A 15,670-nucleotide genomic window follows, 5' to 3' on the forward strand; every position below is an offset into this window, starting at 1 on the left:
CTCTCGGAAACCCAAATCGAGCCCCGGGGGGGGGCCGCGGCCGGGCCGCCCCCAGGGGATGGGCGGGCGGGCAGCGCCGCTGCGATTGGCCGGATTGGGGGGGGGGGGGGAAGAGCAGCCAGCCACGGGATTGGCGGGGCTCGGCTCTTCGAGAAAGCCGCGGGCCGGCTGCTTGCTGCAGGCGCCGCGCGCTGTCAGGCAAGAGCAGCGCGGGGGAGGGCTGGCCCCGCCCCGCCCGGCCCTGCCCCGCCCCGCCCCGCCCCGCTCCTCTCCTCTCCTCACCTCACCTCACGCGGGCCCGGCGGTGAGGCGCGGCTCTTCCCTCAGCTGTTCCCTCAGGATGCCCAAGGCTGAGGAGTTGGCGGGGACGAGCAGTTCCGAGAACGGCCCGGAGGGAGAGGGGAAGGTACTGCCATCCCGCGGAGAAAGGGAGAGCTGCCAGCAGAGCTTCCCGGTCGGGTCTCGGTCCTGAGGGCAGCCCCGCACCGCGGGGCAGGCAGGGAAACGGCCTGGTGGTGCCCCTTCTCCCAGCCACCAGCAGCAGAGGTGCCTGGCAGTTGCGGTGTGCCCGCTAGCACGCGTGTCTCACCCGTGGACCCTGAAACTGGTGTGCTGTGGAGGCTCAGGCACAGCCCAGGAGAAAGGCTGTGGCTCCTCAGACCAGGCTGTTCAAACTGGTGATCTCTCTTTCTAGAAAAGAAAGAAAGAAATGTCTTCTAAGTCAGAGAAAAGGCTGAAAACAGACGCTAAACCTTCAAAAGTGGCAGAAAAACCTTTGGAACGAGGCAGTGAAGAGGAGGGTATGTTCCAGGTATGGAGGGTAGGGAGTTGCTCTAGGGTCTTCCTCCTTTCACAGGGCTCCCCTCTACCTGCTCTCCTTGTAGCAGAGCATTTTTGTAGCTGAGCTGGCTGCCTGGGGTGCCTGGCTGTTCCTTTGCTAGGCCTCTGGCACACTGAGTGACCCAACTGGCCCTATGGGCTGAGGAGCAGCTTGTTGCAGGGCTGGGTTTAACTCAGGCTCTGTGTCACCACAGATTGGGAAGATGCGTTACGTCAGAGTGTCCTGCTTCAAGGGGAAGGTTCTTGTGGACATCAGGGAGTTCTACGCTGACAAGGAGGGCAACATGAAACCGGGGAGGAAAGGTACAACTGTGTTCGCTAGGCAGCGACTGGGGGCCATGCTGGCCTCTCTGCCTCGGCTGCCGACTCTCCAGCTCTGGCTTAGCGTGTCTCCCTTGGTGGCAGGGAGACTGGTGCATGCCACACTGAGGGACTGGGGAGCTGAGCAAACCACATGGGATGGTTTAGCACTTTCTCAGCTTGGGTGGCAACCACTGAAGAAAAGCACAAAGAATGAGTGAGTGTGAGCCTCTGGTGAGATCTGGAGCTTGGCAGGACTGGTTCCACCTCTGATCACCCGTCCTTTCTCTGGCTGTTGGCAGGGGCAGAGCTGCAAGGTGGAGGAGTGGTGGCTGAAAACACTGGCTCTGATGTTGCTTCCTTGTGTCCTAGCTGACAAACTTGTGTTTTGGTACTGGTGATGCCTAGGGCAAAAAGGTGGCATTCTGTGTGTTTGCCCCTAATCTGTAATTGTGGAGCTGTGCTTGGCAGGGAGAGCATCCCAGAAGTAAATCCATCCTTCCCTATATAAGTGGGGACAGGAAGGTTAAGACCCTTCTGGATCCCTACCAAGTCACGTTTTTCTCCAGAGCTATTCAACTGATGAGTCAACTTAGGCCTTTTGCTTTGGGACTTTGACAGTGACTTGCCAGCTTGCCTCATAGGTCACAGGCCCTGGACTCTTTTCACCTGTCCTGTGTGTTGTGCCCAGCAAATATTCAGTTAATGTGGGGTTTCTTGAGACACCTTTTGATCCTTGCTATAGATTTTTGTGTCAGGGCAGACGAATTTCTTTCAGCTTGGTTTGCTTTGTAACCACTAAGCATGGTTTTTCCTTCCAGAAATTAATTTTCTTCAGAGCAATTACATGTATAAATTACTCACTTAAAGGGAACTATGTACATTGTAATGAAAATGGGAAGCAAAGCCCTCAAGCTTTTCTGTGCCATTGGGGGGCAGAGAGGGAAAGGAGCATTGTGGACTCCTTCCAGGCTGGAAAAAGCACACCCACAATGTAAGACCAAAGATCTGTCAGTTAAAACAGAGATCATGAAGAAATGTTTTTTCATTTAAATACTGCCTCTGCTGTTTTTTCTCAAGAGTCCTTGGTCCCTGATCTTTATCTAGAGAATTTAAGAATCACATTAAAGAACTAGGGCCCAAGTTTTATTAACAAAGCCAAAAGGAACAGGTTGACAACATCTGGCTGGAACCTGTACAGCAATTTGACTACTGTGTGTGTTTTGTAAAGGAGAGGAACAGGACATCAAGACCTTCTCTGCTGGATCTAAAAAGAAGCCAGTTCTTCTCTAGTGTTTAAGCCACACTGATGATTTCTTGTTAGCAGCAGGGGATTTTTTGGGTTTTCTTTGGGTTTGGGTTGTTTGTTTGTTTGTTTGTTTTTTTAAATAGAGCTAGAGTTGGCATTATTTCTTTTGGGCAGTTGAAAGGATGATGTCCTAACTGCTGTGTGGAGTAAGGTTCTCCTAAAATTTCTTCCCAGCTCATGTGGGTGGGAATTTGTAGTAGGGAATAGGCTATAAGGGGACTCTTGAAAGGCAGTTTGAGCTTATATTCTCACATCGTGCTTCAGTGATAGCATTGAGTACTTCTCAATATGGACGCTGAAATGCTGGCACAACTGCCATGCCTTTTAGGCTGCTTCTGTTTCTGGTCCGTGCCTCTGCTTCAGATTCCAACTTTCCCTTCTGTAGCTAGTCTGAAGGAGCCAGTCTGGTGTGCTACTCAATGCTTACCAAGTGCCTCCTCTGAAACCTCTCCCGTTGTTTCTAGGGATTGCCCTGTCTGCAGAACAGTGGAACCAGCTGAAGGAGATCATTCCTGAGATCGATGCTGTGGTCAAGAAATAATAAGATGAAGAATCTTGGACACCTTTGATCTGTTTCCTTTCCCTTAAGTGCACTGACAACTATAAAGCTAAGGATTCTCATCTGAAGCCTTCCCCTCACCTTGCTGGGGTTTCCTCATTGAGCTGGTGGTCATGCTGAAAAGACCAGAGAGTCTTCTATTTTCAAGAAGTAGCCTGTAATGAGCACCTGGAACTAGAGCCAGTGCTGTGAAATGAGGCGGCAGCACCTCTGATCTCACGCAGACTTGGTCTGTGCTGGTGAGAGACATGACCCTGACCTGGCTTTCCAGGGGTGGCTGGCTTCAGTCTGCCTTGTGGGATGCTTTAACTGCTCTGCATCTGTTACTGTCTTTCACTTGGTTGACTGTTGAGTAAGATGGTTGTATACCTCACGTTGACATCCTCTATGTTTCCTCCACATGTCATTCTGGCTATTTCAAGTACTTTATGTGTTGGTGAGGGTGGTTTGGTGGGTTTTGGGTTTGGTTTTTTTTGAGGGGAGAGGGGGGTGTTGTGGGTTTTTTTTGTTTGTTTTGAGGGGGTTTTGTGGGATTCTGGGGGGGCTGGGGTTTTTTGAATGAAGAAAGGGATTATTATACTTGAGCAACGGGTTTGTCTGTAGAGGTGAATATGCACAATAAATGTGTTTGCATTATAAAAAGGAGAGGCATAGTGTTTCACAGGCTGGCACCTCAACTCTTTGTTTCAGGCACCCTTCTTTGTAGGTTGCTGTTGGATTTCCCTTTCAGAAGGAGAGTGCTCTGTAGATATGTTCCCAGTAATCCTGCTATACAGAAACAGTCAGACAGTGGTCTATTCCAGGTCATGGGAAGGGCAAGCTAGAATGTGAATCATTCAAAGGAACTGGTAATTAGGAAGCCTGTTAAATAGAGGGGAAATTAAAGACCTAAGGAGGAAAAAGAATATTCCTTTCCCTGTGGCAGAGAAAAATGAGAAGCTAAGGAAAGAGTGGAGAGAGGATATTTTATGCTTGAGCTCTAAATGGATCCCACTCTGGGATCAGCTGCAGCGAGCACAGCCTTCCTCAGCAAGACTTTTCCAGACTTTTCAACAGCTTGCGTCTTCCATCTATTTTTGGTTTTTCTCTTGCCCTGGTTTCCATAGTATTTGAATGCTTCATGCTCTTAAATATATCTGACACTTGCAACACCTTGGTGAAGTAGGAGGTACTAAGGCCCTTGCTATAGAGGTGGTGGGGCTGTAACAGCTCAGGGTGGTGTGGAAGATGTGGGGTGGAGCAGTGAATTGAAACTAGGCTTTCCTAAATGCTGAATTTGTAACTGTTGGATTAACCTTTCATTAGGGATAGCAGGAGAAAAAAAAATCTTTCTTCATAAAACTGTCTCTTAAATTTTGAAGGGCTCAGTGCTGTAGCTGCTTGGAGCAGGGGTGGAGATGGGTTGACTTGATGACTGAAGCCTTCTTCTCTAATCTTGTGTTCAGCTATTCTTTAGTCAAGTGTCACATTTCTCTCTCTCAAGTGAGAAAGCATGAGGATACTAGACTGTGTCCCGAAGCCAGGTTGCTCATGCTGTAAGCTTATTCCCATGGAATATTTATCACATAATGTCTTAATACAGTGTTCAGAGACTAGAGGTAATGGCAACATAACTTACAAAAAAGAAAGATGTGAAAGAGAAGCAGATGGTGTAGGTATGAACCCAAGATGCTGGGATGCTCAGTCCTTTTATTTTGTCCCAGCCCTGGGGTAGCCAGGCTAAAGCATGTGACAGAAACAACCATCTCCGTGCATGATGCATGCTCCAGGAGTGTTTGGGGGGCAGAGGGAGAAGCCAGATCAAATCAGCAGAGCTTAATGTCTTTGCTGATTTAAAAACAGGTCCAAACTGAACTTGATAAGCTCAATTGAATGTTGCATGGTTCTAGAGCTGATGAGTGGTCTCCCCTTAATTGGGAAAGGAAGGCCATGTTCCATTGTTTTCTGACTAGCTTGCTTTCAAGTGTTGGAAGAAACAGTTTGCAAATAACACAAACTTTTTGTGTAACAGGCAACAAGGTGTTGTTTATTTGTTTGTTTTTTTTTAAATCCTCAAAGAACAGCTGCTCTTGGATCAGGAAAATAGCTGGAATCTTTGATGTTCATGTCCAATCTGCCCACTGTTATAGACAGCTTCTGGTCATAAAATCCACAAGCCTTAAAACTTTGTTAAATTTTGGTTTGTTGCAAAGTTTAAAATATTTAAAAAATTTAATCTTAAATTGGTTGGGATAACAGATATTCGATGAAAGGTAAACAGCAAGGTCTTGGAAAAGAAAAGAGGATGAAAGCTTATAGCAAGTTGTATTCTTTTACACGGAGAGGGTGTTTTTTCCCTTAAGCTGTTAATCTGGCTGTCTTGGAGCAGTTTTCTCTGCAGAACCTTTTGCTCCAGACCAGAAACAGTCACATTACAGGAATGAGCTTTAATCTTCTTGAGATACTACATTGTTGCTTGGATATTTTCTGCCAGGACTCTCTTAACTAGTCCTTTGGCTCTTCAGCCTGGGGAGCAAATACATAAGGGAAGGCAGATTGTTTTGAAGGAGCCTTGAAAGATCATTCCCCCTCCTCTTTTCTGGACCGTTGTGAGGATTTCCTGCCTCAAGTGCAGTCGCCTAGGTGATGTGGAAATTCAGAGCTCCAGCTTGTATTTTCTCCATCCCTCAATTCCTTTAGGAGCTGGAAGGAAAGGGCAGGCACTCCTAATGCAAAGTGTACCTTGCTATTCCTCTGTCCTTTGTTTGAGCCCTTCTCAAATTTGGGCTACTGGACTAGACCTCGTCACCTTTTATCTTAAGCTGCCGCCCCCCCCCATCTAAATACAAACATATGTCACAAGAAGCCAGGACAGTATAGATGTGCTTAAAGAAAACACCCTGGTTTGTGGGGGGGGTTTCACTAGCAAATGTCTCTCTGCAGAAGAGAAACTTCCTGGGCACACAATGTAGTTTTCTTTTAACAGTTCTTTTTTGAAGCAGCGTCTCCAGTTTGGGCAGAATCTGTTCCTTCATCCTCTGGGAATCATACATCTGAGCTCTGCTGTGCCCCTTCTAGCTCCCCCTTGCAGCCTCCTCAGTGACAGATGCAACATGTTTCTTCTTAATCTGCAAAGGTGACCTGTCACTTCCCTTCTTCATTCTCTCTTAGTGCTATGACTATCTTTTATCTACCCCTTAATCCTGTTACTGTGGTATATAATTCTTTGTCTGGCTCTGTAAACTCTTTCCAGGTGCTGATTGACAGCTGTTCCAGTTTTCATTTACCAGCAGTATCTTCATGTCTGTTTTTCTCTACTGCAGTCGGGGTGATTATAATATGTCCATTTGTGGACTCTAAAAGATACTGGATATATCTTTCCCTCTAAATAGACACTTTCCACCTGAGGCACTGGGTCCCTCACGCTGCAACAAAAGCCTAGAGCAGCTTGTGCTGCAGCAGCTGACATGAAAAAGCAGGCTAGGCATAGAAAGGTGCTTGAAAACATTAATTGCTTAGCCGTGATTCATCCAAGGTGAGGTTTGCTGCTGTTATGATAAAGGTCTCTTGTTTTTAAGACTGCCTTATATGTTTGCAGCTGTTAAAAAATGAGAACAGCTTGACTTGTCATGGGCTTCCCAGCTGATGCGTCTGTGGCTTCCAAATAGATGGTAGAACCCTGCAGTCTCTGCAAGAGATGTAAACAGAAAGTTTGACCAGTGTGGGGAGTTATCTTTCTTTAGGGTGATTTTTTTTTAGGAGTGGTACCATCCTCAAACACGAAGCAGCTCTACAGTAAGAGTCTTGAGACACCTTGCAATGGCCCCTGGGTTCAGGCAAGGCTGCAGAAAGTTGAGGGCCTTTTGAGTCCATTTCAGTGAAAAGCTGATGCAAACTGCAGGCTCTTGTACCTGCTGGCCCTGAATAAGTGTTCTGGCAGCTCCACACACAGGTAGAAACAATAGCCAGGGCTAGAGAAAGAAGGGTACAAAACTAGCTTGGAGAAGGGTTGAGATTTCTCTGCTGAGCACAAGAGAGGAGGAATGAATCCACAGTGCTTTCCTGATGAGGGCCAGCGTGTGCCTCTGGTTCTGCAGGGGCATCTGTCATTCTTGCCACGACTTTAGCCTGGGAGCCAGGTGGGTGCTCATACAGTGAACAGTACTCTCAGTTCCTCCCTCTGCTCCCTAGGATTGGGACCCCTCTTCTTCCTCTAATAACCCACCCCCTTTTTCCTAACTTTTCCTGCAGATATCAGCATTGAAACCTGCTGCAAGTATCTCCTGTTGCAGGGCCCTAGAGTCAGCCCTCTACCTTTCTGGGTAAAAATCAAGCGTAATAGATCTGGATAGTATTTGAGCCAGTGCTCTGGGAGGTGAGCTGTGTGAGCTTGTATGTGGGGAGGGGTTAGGAAGGAGGATGGGACTTGGGGAGCAGGCAAGAGTCTGCTGAATTGGGCTGCAGTGTGGGAGCACGGAGCTGTTGTTGCACTGGGTGTATGTGTTGGATAGCAGGGTCCCTTCCTCTACTCACTGCCTCCACCTATCTGCAGGATCCAGGGCATGAGTAGTGACTGGGAGGTGGCAGAAAGCTCCTAGCAGAGAGATAAACAAGGGGAAGAGAGGCTGGGTTGTGCCTGCACCACAGTCCTTTGTAATGCCTCAGGCCTGGCACGCTCAGCAGAGCTGAGCACCTGGCTCTGCCAAAGCTATCTCTGCAAACAATCCATCAAACACACCCCTTCCCTCCTTCCAGCACGAGGGCACAGAAGTCCATTCATCAGGGACACCGGGGCAGGATGACAGGCCAAAATGTATGGCGTGATGACAAGAGCTGTGCATGCAGCAGAGGAAATGCCCTGTGGGATGTGCAGACGGTGTGTGGCTGTGGGCAGCAGAGCTGAGTTGGGCTGTGCCCCTGCAGCTGTCCTGCTGAGGGCAGCCGCTCCTTGAGGAACGTGAGCTTTGGGTGTGCTATGCCTCAGCATCACCCTGTCGTAACAGAGGTGGAGCAGAGAGATGAGGTGGCCTGGGCCACCTGGACTGTGCTGCTCAGAGCACTGACATCCCCTGCTGCCTCCCCTTGTCTGTCAGAACTGGAGAAGCTGGTGGGAGAGCAATCCACATCCTTGTGTGAGGAGTCAGATTGGACCCTGGTAGCAATAATGGCTGCTTCAATGTGGATACGCGGCCAGCTTCTGACCATCTGGCACAGTCTGAATGGGACCTAGCTGGAAACGCCTCTGCCAAGCCACAGTTAGGAGGGAGCTGAGCTTCTCAAAAGAAAGGGGGCTTTGCCCCACGAGGGCCTGGGGCAGAGATACCTGGTCAGGGTTGTAGACCTGGGGCCGTATATTGCTTCCCGTGGCAGCTAAGCCCCCTCCAGGACTGGTGCTCAGTCCCCTGTCACTTTGGGGGAGGGCTGTGCTAGAAAATATTGTGCTTTAAATAATTTTTTTTCCTCCAGACCCTGGTGCTGAGATACTGAGAAAAAGGGGCCAAACACTGATTTCTGATATGGATGTGGAAGGGCACTCTGCCTTGTCTCTTGTTAGCAGTACAAGAGCAAGCTTTTATTTTGGAAGAAGTTCTAATGCCTAATTTCCTGACAGCTGATGACAATTTGTCCTTCTGAGATAAGTACCAGGTCCTACAAATAATACCTCCCAGTCCTGCTCAGCACACACAGCCTATTGCTCCCAGGGCCTCAGTGTTTCTGGAACTTAGGCCCTAGACATACGCCTCTTCTCTGGCCCCAGAGATGGGTGTTGTGTCTCCTCCTCGGCCCTCAGGATGCAGTCGAAGCTGCCTTGCCCCTTCGTCCATGGCTGCAAGCGCTTCCGTAGCGCTCCCCGCCAAGGGGACCCTCTCTTGGCTTTCGGCCCCCCCCCCGCGCCCCTCTTTCGGGGGTCCCTCCGCCCCTCCCCTGGGCCCCGCGCCCCGCCTTGGCCCCGCGCTGCCACCCGCGGGCCGGCAGGGGGCGCCGCGGAGCGGCTCTTTGTGGCGCCGCGGCGGCGGCGCTGGCGGCGGGGCCGTTCCCAGCCGCGCTGCCTCCCCCGTCCGTAGCCGCGCCGGGCGCGGGGCATGGCCAGACTCACCGAGGGCGAGGCGAGGAGGCAGCCGCCGCCGCTCCCGCCAGCGCCGCAGCCGCCGCGCCGAGCCTCCCCCATGAGCAGCAGCGGCGGCGCGGAGCCCCCCGCGCAGCCCGACAGCATGAAGGACCTGGATGCCATCAAGCTCTTCGTGGGGCAGATTCCGCGCAACCTGGAGGAAAAGGACCTCAAGCCGCTCTTCGAGCAGTTCGGCAAGATCTACGAGCTCACCGTGCTTAAGGACCGCTACACCGGCATGCACAAGGGTGAGCCCGGCCCCGCACGGCACGGCCCGCTCCCCGGGGCGCGCACAAAGGGCGGCGGGTCCCACCGGCCCCCGCCCGCCCTCGGGTCGGTTCACGCGTGACCCACCGCGGCGTGCTGCCTCTGCTCCCCCCCCGCCCCCCTTCCCCCTGATCCGCTGCCCGGGAAAGGGTCTGCATTCCCGGCGCCCACGGGCGGGGGTCGGCACCGGGGCCCGGGTACGATTCGGCATCCTGGCGCCGGGGCCCAGCGGAGCCCGGCGGTGCCCGCGCAGCCCTCCTGCCCCGGTCCCGGCACCCCGCTGGTAGCCCGGGGCCTGGCGCCGGTCGCGCCGGTGCGTGGGGTGCTGTGACAAAGGCGCCGATGTGCGGAGTGGGGCAGACTGAGGATGCTGCAGGTCGCAGCAGCTGGGGCTGAAACGGGAGCCCTCGGTGAGCGGCCAGCCGTCCTCCCGGTGGGCTCAGACCTCCTCCCAGGCAGGAATACGGCGCTACGGTTTTAAAATCCGCGTAACAAAGAATATCGGCCGCAAATCTGCTGTTGCCAGTGGCATTTGGGATAGAGAGGGGCCTTCTTGATGACAGATTGGGGTAGATGAGGGGGCTTTCTTCGCTGAAAGACCTTTAGTGTGTGCTAAAAAGTTCGAGGAGGCTTGTTTAGCTGCACTTATTGTTGTATTTGAAAGCTGTATTTTGAAAAGCTGTCGCGTTCTGGATGTGGAGCGGCTCCTGCTCACCCCCAGCAGGTGTTTGGGATCTTGTGATCACCACAGCTCCAGCCGTGAATGGGAATTCACGGAGCCCATTTGCTGTGAGATCTGAGAGAGTGATCGCAGCATCGTTCCCTGGCACACGTAGAGCAAGCCTGCGGGGAACCTTCAGTAAGTGCCTTGAAAGCTGTCAGTGCTCAGGCTGGGCCTCTGTGCCCTAAAACGCTTCGTGATGGGGTCATGTGTTGGTGCACGCTGGAGGGAGTATAGGTTGCATTCAGTCCTGATGCCTCTGGTTTCAGATTTAGGAGGAAAGGTAAGAAAAACTATGAGTGCTGTGGCAGCTTGAACCATTCTAGACTGAATGGAGAGGGAAGGGGACAATAGAAAAATAAGTTTCTTTTCAAACAAAAGGCCAAATCTAACCCCAACACAAAAGGAAGACGCTTCCTCGTGGAGCCTGTGGGAGCTGGGCTGGCTTGAATGTAGCTGAAGAAGTATGTCTGGTTGGGACTTCAGAACCAAAATGCCATGTGCTTATGTGTCTGTGTGCAGGGGACTGACTCCAAACCTGCTACCATCTGACAGTGAGTTGCCAGGTTTCAAACCCAGTGAGAAGGAGAATGGGCCTGAGGCAAGAGGCAATTGCACTTTTCATTTCAGTTGACGTATTAAATATAGACTGTGTGGTCTGAGGTCAGGTTCCAGGCAGGAGACATATTCTAGGGATCTGCCACTTAGATATGGAAATTAGAGGGGGCAGCACTGGTATTAGCCAGATCTGTGTGACATTAACTTGCTGCTAAATGCAGGATTCCTGCAGCCAAAAAAAAATATCCCTTTGGTTTTGACATTTTTGAGCGGATGCAGGTGTTGGTCAGGGGTTGTTGGTGCTCTGTTCTGTCCAGAAAAGGCCGTAGAGATGTGTAGGTTCTTCTGGTGGCTATTGTACAGTCATTTCCACACATCTTCATTTTTCCCTGTGTCGTGTCGTCCCCCCCCCATTTTGTACTAAGTAAAAGATTAGGATTCCTTTCCTGGTGGCATGGGTTTACATGTAAACCCTCAACCTGGTTTGGGAATAGGCAATATACCTCTCAAAAGAAGTCATTCCTCCACAAGGATGTGGGGGGGGTTTAGCGTGCAGCAAAGAAATTAGACCCATAATCCAGCCAGCCCTGACCCAAGCCTTCCCCTCCCATCTTATCAGGTCTGGCTGCGGTGGCTTAGGCTCCAGGCAAGAAGGCCAGCCTGGCGAGGAGCTCCTGTTAGCATCAGCAGGCCTGGAGGGTGCCGGACCTGACTCAGAAGCCACAGCGGCCTGAAGCACTGCCACAGGAGCTGGCCAGGGCTTCACAGCCCCTGGTCAGGGGAAGGCTTCGGCAATACTGAAGCCATAATGTTTCTGGGGCAGTTGTAATAGCAGATTCAGTTTTCTCTCCCCATGTTCCCTGATCTGCAGCGAGATCCAATTGACAGCTGACATGCAGCTTCCATCTGCTTTTTCCCTTTCTTTCCCTAAATGGGGAGAAGCAGTTGTGTGAGAAGCCAGCGCTGCTGGTAAAGCCCAGAAGCTCCTCTTGCAATCCCTTGCAGCTTGACATGGAGCTGAGCTACTGCCTCTGCCCCCAGGGAGGAGGGAAGGGTGGAAAAGGCCGGCCAGGGGCAGGAGAGGGTGAGTTGGGCTGCAGAGTCTGAGAGCCCAAGAGCTAGCTAGGGCTGTTCTGTACAGGTGCTGAGAACTGATGAATTCACTGGAGGCAGAGGGGGATCTTACAGGCCTGCCAGAAACATGAGCACCATTATGAAATGGTTTTGTTAGTGCACAACTATTCATGTCTCAGCAACCTGACTACTGGTAGTTGATACTGTTTCAGCCTCCTAATACTGTTCACGAGGCAGTTTTTCTATTGATGTTAATCACAGATACATTTGCATGTTAATGGCAGTGTTTGTCTTAAAGCTAATATTTTCATGGGAAGAGGCATTTGAACAGGCTTTTGGAGGAGGAGACCGAGCAGGGAGAATCAAGAGGAAATTTTTGGCCTTGTGTTACAGGATTGGGCAGAAGGCAGTTCCTCCGCGAGTGTCAGCTGTGCACTCCCGCATGGGTTTCCTATCAGTACCCATGGTAGGGAAAGTGGAGAGATTCTGGAATGTGAGATACTATACTGAACTGCAGGGGGGTGGCAGGGACAGGAGCAGCTCTTTTGCAGGGTGTGTGGAGAAGCATACAGTGTGTAGACAGATGGGTGGCTTTTCCAAAGGGCAAGGAGGCAATAATGACCTCAGCCTAACTTGCCTCACTGGCAGCTGAGTTTTGACTCGGCTTCTGCAGGCTTGTAGATAAGCTCACCGCTTATTTATAATACAACTTATGATTTCTAATCACCTGGGCCTCCTGCAGATCGGGTCAGATTTTAATATTGGTTTGCTATGTCAATATAACAATCATAATCTAGACTCGAAAATCATACAAAAGAAGTCTTCGGAGAAAGCAGACAATGGTGGAGGTGTCCCTGGCCAGTGGCACTCACAGCTCTCACTGTCCAGCAGCAGCTCTGATCCAAGTTCCCCCATTTAGGACTTGTAACAGCTTGATTTTATAGACAGTGCTCTGGGTGCTGTTGTGCTTCCCCGTTCCATGACTGGATCATCAACAGCACCCTGGCTGGGTGCCTGGAACCTTCAAGGCCAGCACTTTTTAACACCCTGAGCGCTTTTTAACAGCATGTCCTACGTCTCAGCAGGCATAACTGACTTGGTGTTAGAAGTGCCCAAAGGGGCATGAGTCTGTTGACCTGAGTTTGCTGTTAACTAAAGCAGGAAATGCGGACGTGAGAAAACCTAGTGAGAGTGACTGGACCCTTTGCACCTCTGTGGACATCTCACTGTTGAGTGAATCCCTGGGTGACTCTGTCAGGCTCAAAGTTTTAGAAGCCTGAAGAACCTATGAGAGACATGGTAAGCAGGGTCCTATCACAGCATGGAAACCCTTCTTAGCTGGGAAAATGTGGCTTTCCTTGAGCCTCTGGTACTTCTGTATGCTTTTGGCACCTGGGCAAAGGCAGGGGGACAAGAGGAGGCTGTGGAAAATGCCTGGTGCTTCACTTGCTGCATCCTAAGGAGTAGCTGAAGAGTTAGTTTGCAAGAGAGAACGTCCCTTCAGGAAGGAAGATTCTTTTTCCCAAATATTTGTTTACACAGTTAGGCTTAGAGTGTACTGTTTCTGCAAAACCCCTTTCTGTATTTCTGACCAGGACTTTGCAAAGAGAATAGAATCGACTTCTGCATCTTACCTCCAAAACATCTGTCTATGGAGGACAGTAATCATGTTTTCCAAAGGACATAGGTGACCTCTTTAGCTCCTTCCTTTCCACAGCCAATACAGCCTCCCAAATTCCTGCCATTTGGGAAGCAGGAATGAGATGAAATGAATGAGCTGATAGTCCTGAAAGCTTAAAGACATGGAGAGCTCAGGGATGGAGAAGTGGACAAGGCTGTCCTGTGCCCATAGGCTTGCTTGTCCAGCCCAGACACAGCCTGTTGTTAGAGACTGCCCAAGTGCTGTTTATGCCTGTGTGAAAGGAGGGAGTACAAGCTGTCTCCTGGTGAACAAATGTCCACATCACTGAAAAGCAGGACAGCAGCAAGGATTGCCCTGGGAGTGAGGCAGGAGGTTTGAGTGAGGCATCTTCAGACTCCATAGCTGCAGGATGCTTCTGTCTCCAGAGGCTGCTACCTCTTGGTACAGATACCCAAGCACCTAAAAGATAAACAGCATTTTAGGCTGCCTTTTCTGTAGGGAAGAGAAGGACTGAAGGGCTCTAGGGAGAGGATTCATGGCACTTTTTGGATTGGTGCTGATGCATGTAGGTGTTGCTGGGCTTTACAAATCCCTGATCTGGCATGATGACAGTACCTTGCAAAATAACTCTCCCTGCGTGAGGAGTGTCTCTCCTTTATCCCCACTAAATGGTGCACCTCTGTCCAACCCTCATTTTATCCTTGTCCTACCATGGCCTGAGGTTTTTGAGCCTGCCGGTGTGTATTACCTCAGTTTTGATGTTCCTGAGCACTGGAATTGGGACTCAGGGAGTGGGTTTTAGTGCTCAGCAGGTAGCTTCATGCAGACTTATTCCTCTCCTATACTTAGTTTTCTTAGGTTTGATGGCTATTTCTCCTGAGGCAAGGATGGTGTCTTCATTGCACATGGACATGGTATCAATGTATTGAAGCTCTCGGTGGAATAAATTGCTTATTCCCATCTCCTGACTTGAAATTTTTGTGTGCTAAACCTGACCCTGATTATCTTAGAATGGGTCTTGTGTGACTTGCAAAGTAGCAGACTGGAGCAGCAGGTGGAATCGGGCAAGCATCTGCATTTGGGACTTTGGTGACCAGGCCTCCAAATCTGTTAGAAATAGGGTTTGGGCTTTCTGGCTATACAGGCGCTTTTGAGGCTTTTCCCGATGCTTGACGTCACAGCAGTTGGCAAGGGGAGAGCAATAGCAAAGGGGTGCTTTCCCCCCCGCCCCCAGTAGAGCTAGCTGCCTTTGCCATGAGAAGTGAAGGTTACCTGCATACTTCCTGGCCTCACTGCATTTGTTAAATTATCCAGTAATCCCACGTCTGGCCTTGCTGCAGCATTCTTGGTTCAAAACCTGGGCAATAAGGAGCTTTAATTACCTGTTAGGGATATCTAATACTTGTGTGCTGTTTGTGGAGGGTTGTTTTTCCCTAGCAAGAGCTGTGAGGACAGATGTGCTTTGCTTAGCTGCAGCAACTTATTGGATTTGGGATGGAAGAACAGCATAATCTTGTTGCCATGGGTCGGGATTGTCCTGAGCAACTGGCTTCCACGTGGCCTAAAAGCGTTGTGTACCATGGAGTCACTCTGAGGTGGAGGGGAGAGATCCTGACAGCCCCTGTCCTGCATCCACCTTTGCATCCATGGAGAGCTGAAGCAGCTTTGGAGTATCCCAAGCCAGGCACAAGAAGGTGTGGGCACAAGAACAGGCCTCTCTATTTGGGCCATAACAATGCATCTGCAGCCCCAGCACAACAATATGGACGTGGACATTAAGCAATAAGCTGAAGGGACGTGTCCTGTGTTTGCTTAGGATGTGAAATGCCACTGCAAATAGATGGGGGATGAGTGAGGGGGTCAGATGCATTCTAGCATTTGAGTCTCTTCTCCAGTGCTTTGCCCATCCTCATCTGAAACAACTCAAGTGACAGAGCTCCAGGCACTTCCCTGGGGAGATCATTCCACAGTCTAATAAATCTCTCTGCTAGGAAATGTTTCTTGATAACAAGCCAGTTTTTTCCTTTGCTTAGTTTCATTTGATTATTCTTAGCATCAGAGCACCCAAAGATGATCCCGCTTCTTCCTGGAGGGGCTACAATTCCTCCCCATCTTCCTTGGCTCCACCGTTAGGCTAAGATGTTGAGTCAAATCTTGACTAAGAATATCAGGATCTGGCCTTTTCTATGTGCTTCTTAAGTTGGCCCTTGCAGAATCCATTGTGCTTTGCTGTTCTCTGTATTTCCGTTGTCATGCATATGTGTATTTGTGTGTGTTTGTGCACATTGTATGGGTGTATGTATGGCACAGCT

The 15,670-nt window shown here is 50.4% G+C and overlaps 2 protein-coding genes across 6 annotated transcripts in view; both read left to right on the plus strand.

The window, feature by feature from the left end:
- The first annotated feature begins 262 nt into the window (after positions 1–262).
- LOC129197450 (activated RNA polymerase II transcriptional coactivator p15-like) lies at positions 263–3,483 on the plus strand. The gene is made up of 4 exons (XM_054805947.1): positions 263–406; positions 695–811; positions 1,035–1,143; positions 2,914–3,483. The coding sequence occupies exons 1-4, from the start codon at positions 341–343 to the stop codon at positions 2,988–2,990; spliced, it is 369 nt and encodes a 122-aa protein (XP_054661922.1). The 5' UTR covers positions 263–340; the 3' UTR covers positions 2,991–3,483.
- Positions 3,484–9,015: 5,532 nt separating this feature from the next.
- CELF5 (CUGBP Elav-like family member 5) overlaps positions 9,016–15,670 on the plus strand; it is a 41,927-nt gene continuing 35,272 nt past the window's right edge. For all 5 annotated transcript variants that reach the window (XM_054805940.1, XM_054805937.1, XM_054805938.1 and 2 more), the window contains exon 1: positions 9,016–9,344. In XM_054805940.1, coding sequence (XP_054661915.1) covers positions 9,071–9,344 — 274 coding nt within the window. In that variant the 5' untranslated portion in view covers positions 9,016–9,070. The remainder of the gene's footprint in view (positions 9,345–15,670) is intronic.

The sequence above is a fragment of the Grus americana genome, chromosome 28 (genome assembly GCF_028858705.1).
Source record: "Grus americana isolate bGruAme1 chromosome 28, bGruAme1.mat, whole genome shotgun sequence".
Lineage (NCBI taxonomy): Eukaryota > Metazoa > Chordata > Aves > Gruiformes > Gruidae > Grus > Grus americana.

Coding starts and splice junctions, on each gene's coding strand:
- LOC129197450 (XM_054805947.1), top strand. CDS start 341: ATGCCCAAGGCTGAGGAGTTGGCGGGGACGAGCAGTTCCGAGAACGGC. Junction 812..1,034: donor AAGAGGAGGGTATGTTCCAG/GTATGGAGGGTA, acceptor GTGTCACCACAG/ATTGGGAAGATGCGTTACGT. Junction 1,144..2,913: donor CATGAAACCGGGGAGGAAAG/GTACAACTGTGT, acceptor CGTTGTTTCTAG/GGATTGCCCTGTCTGCAGAA.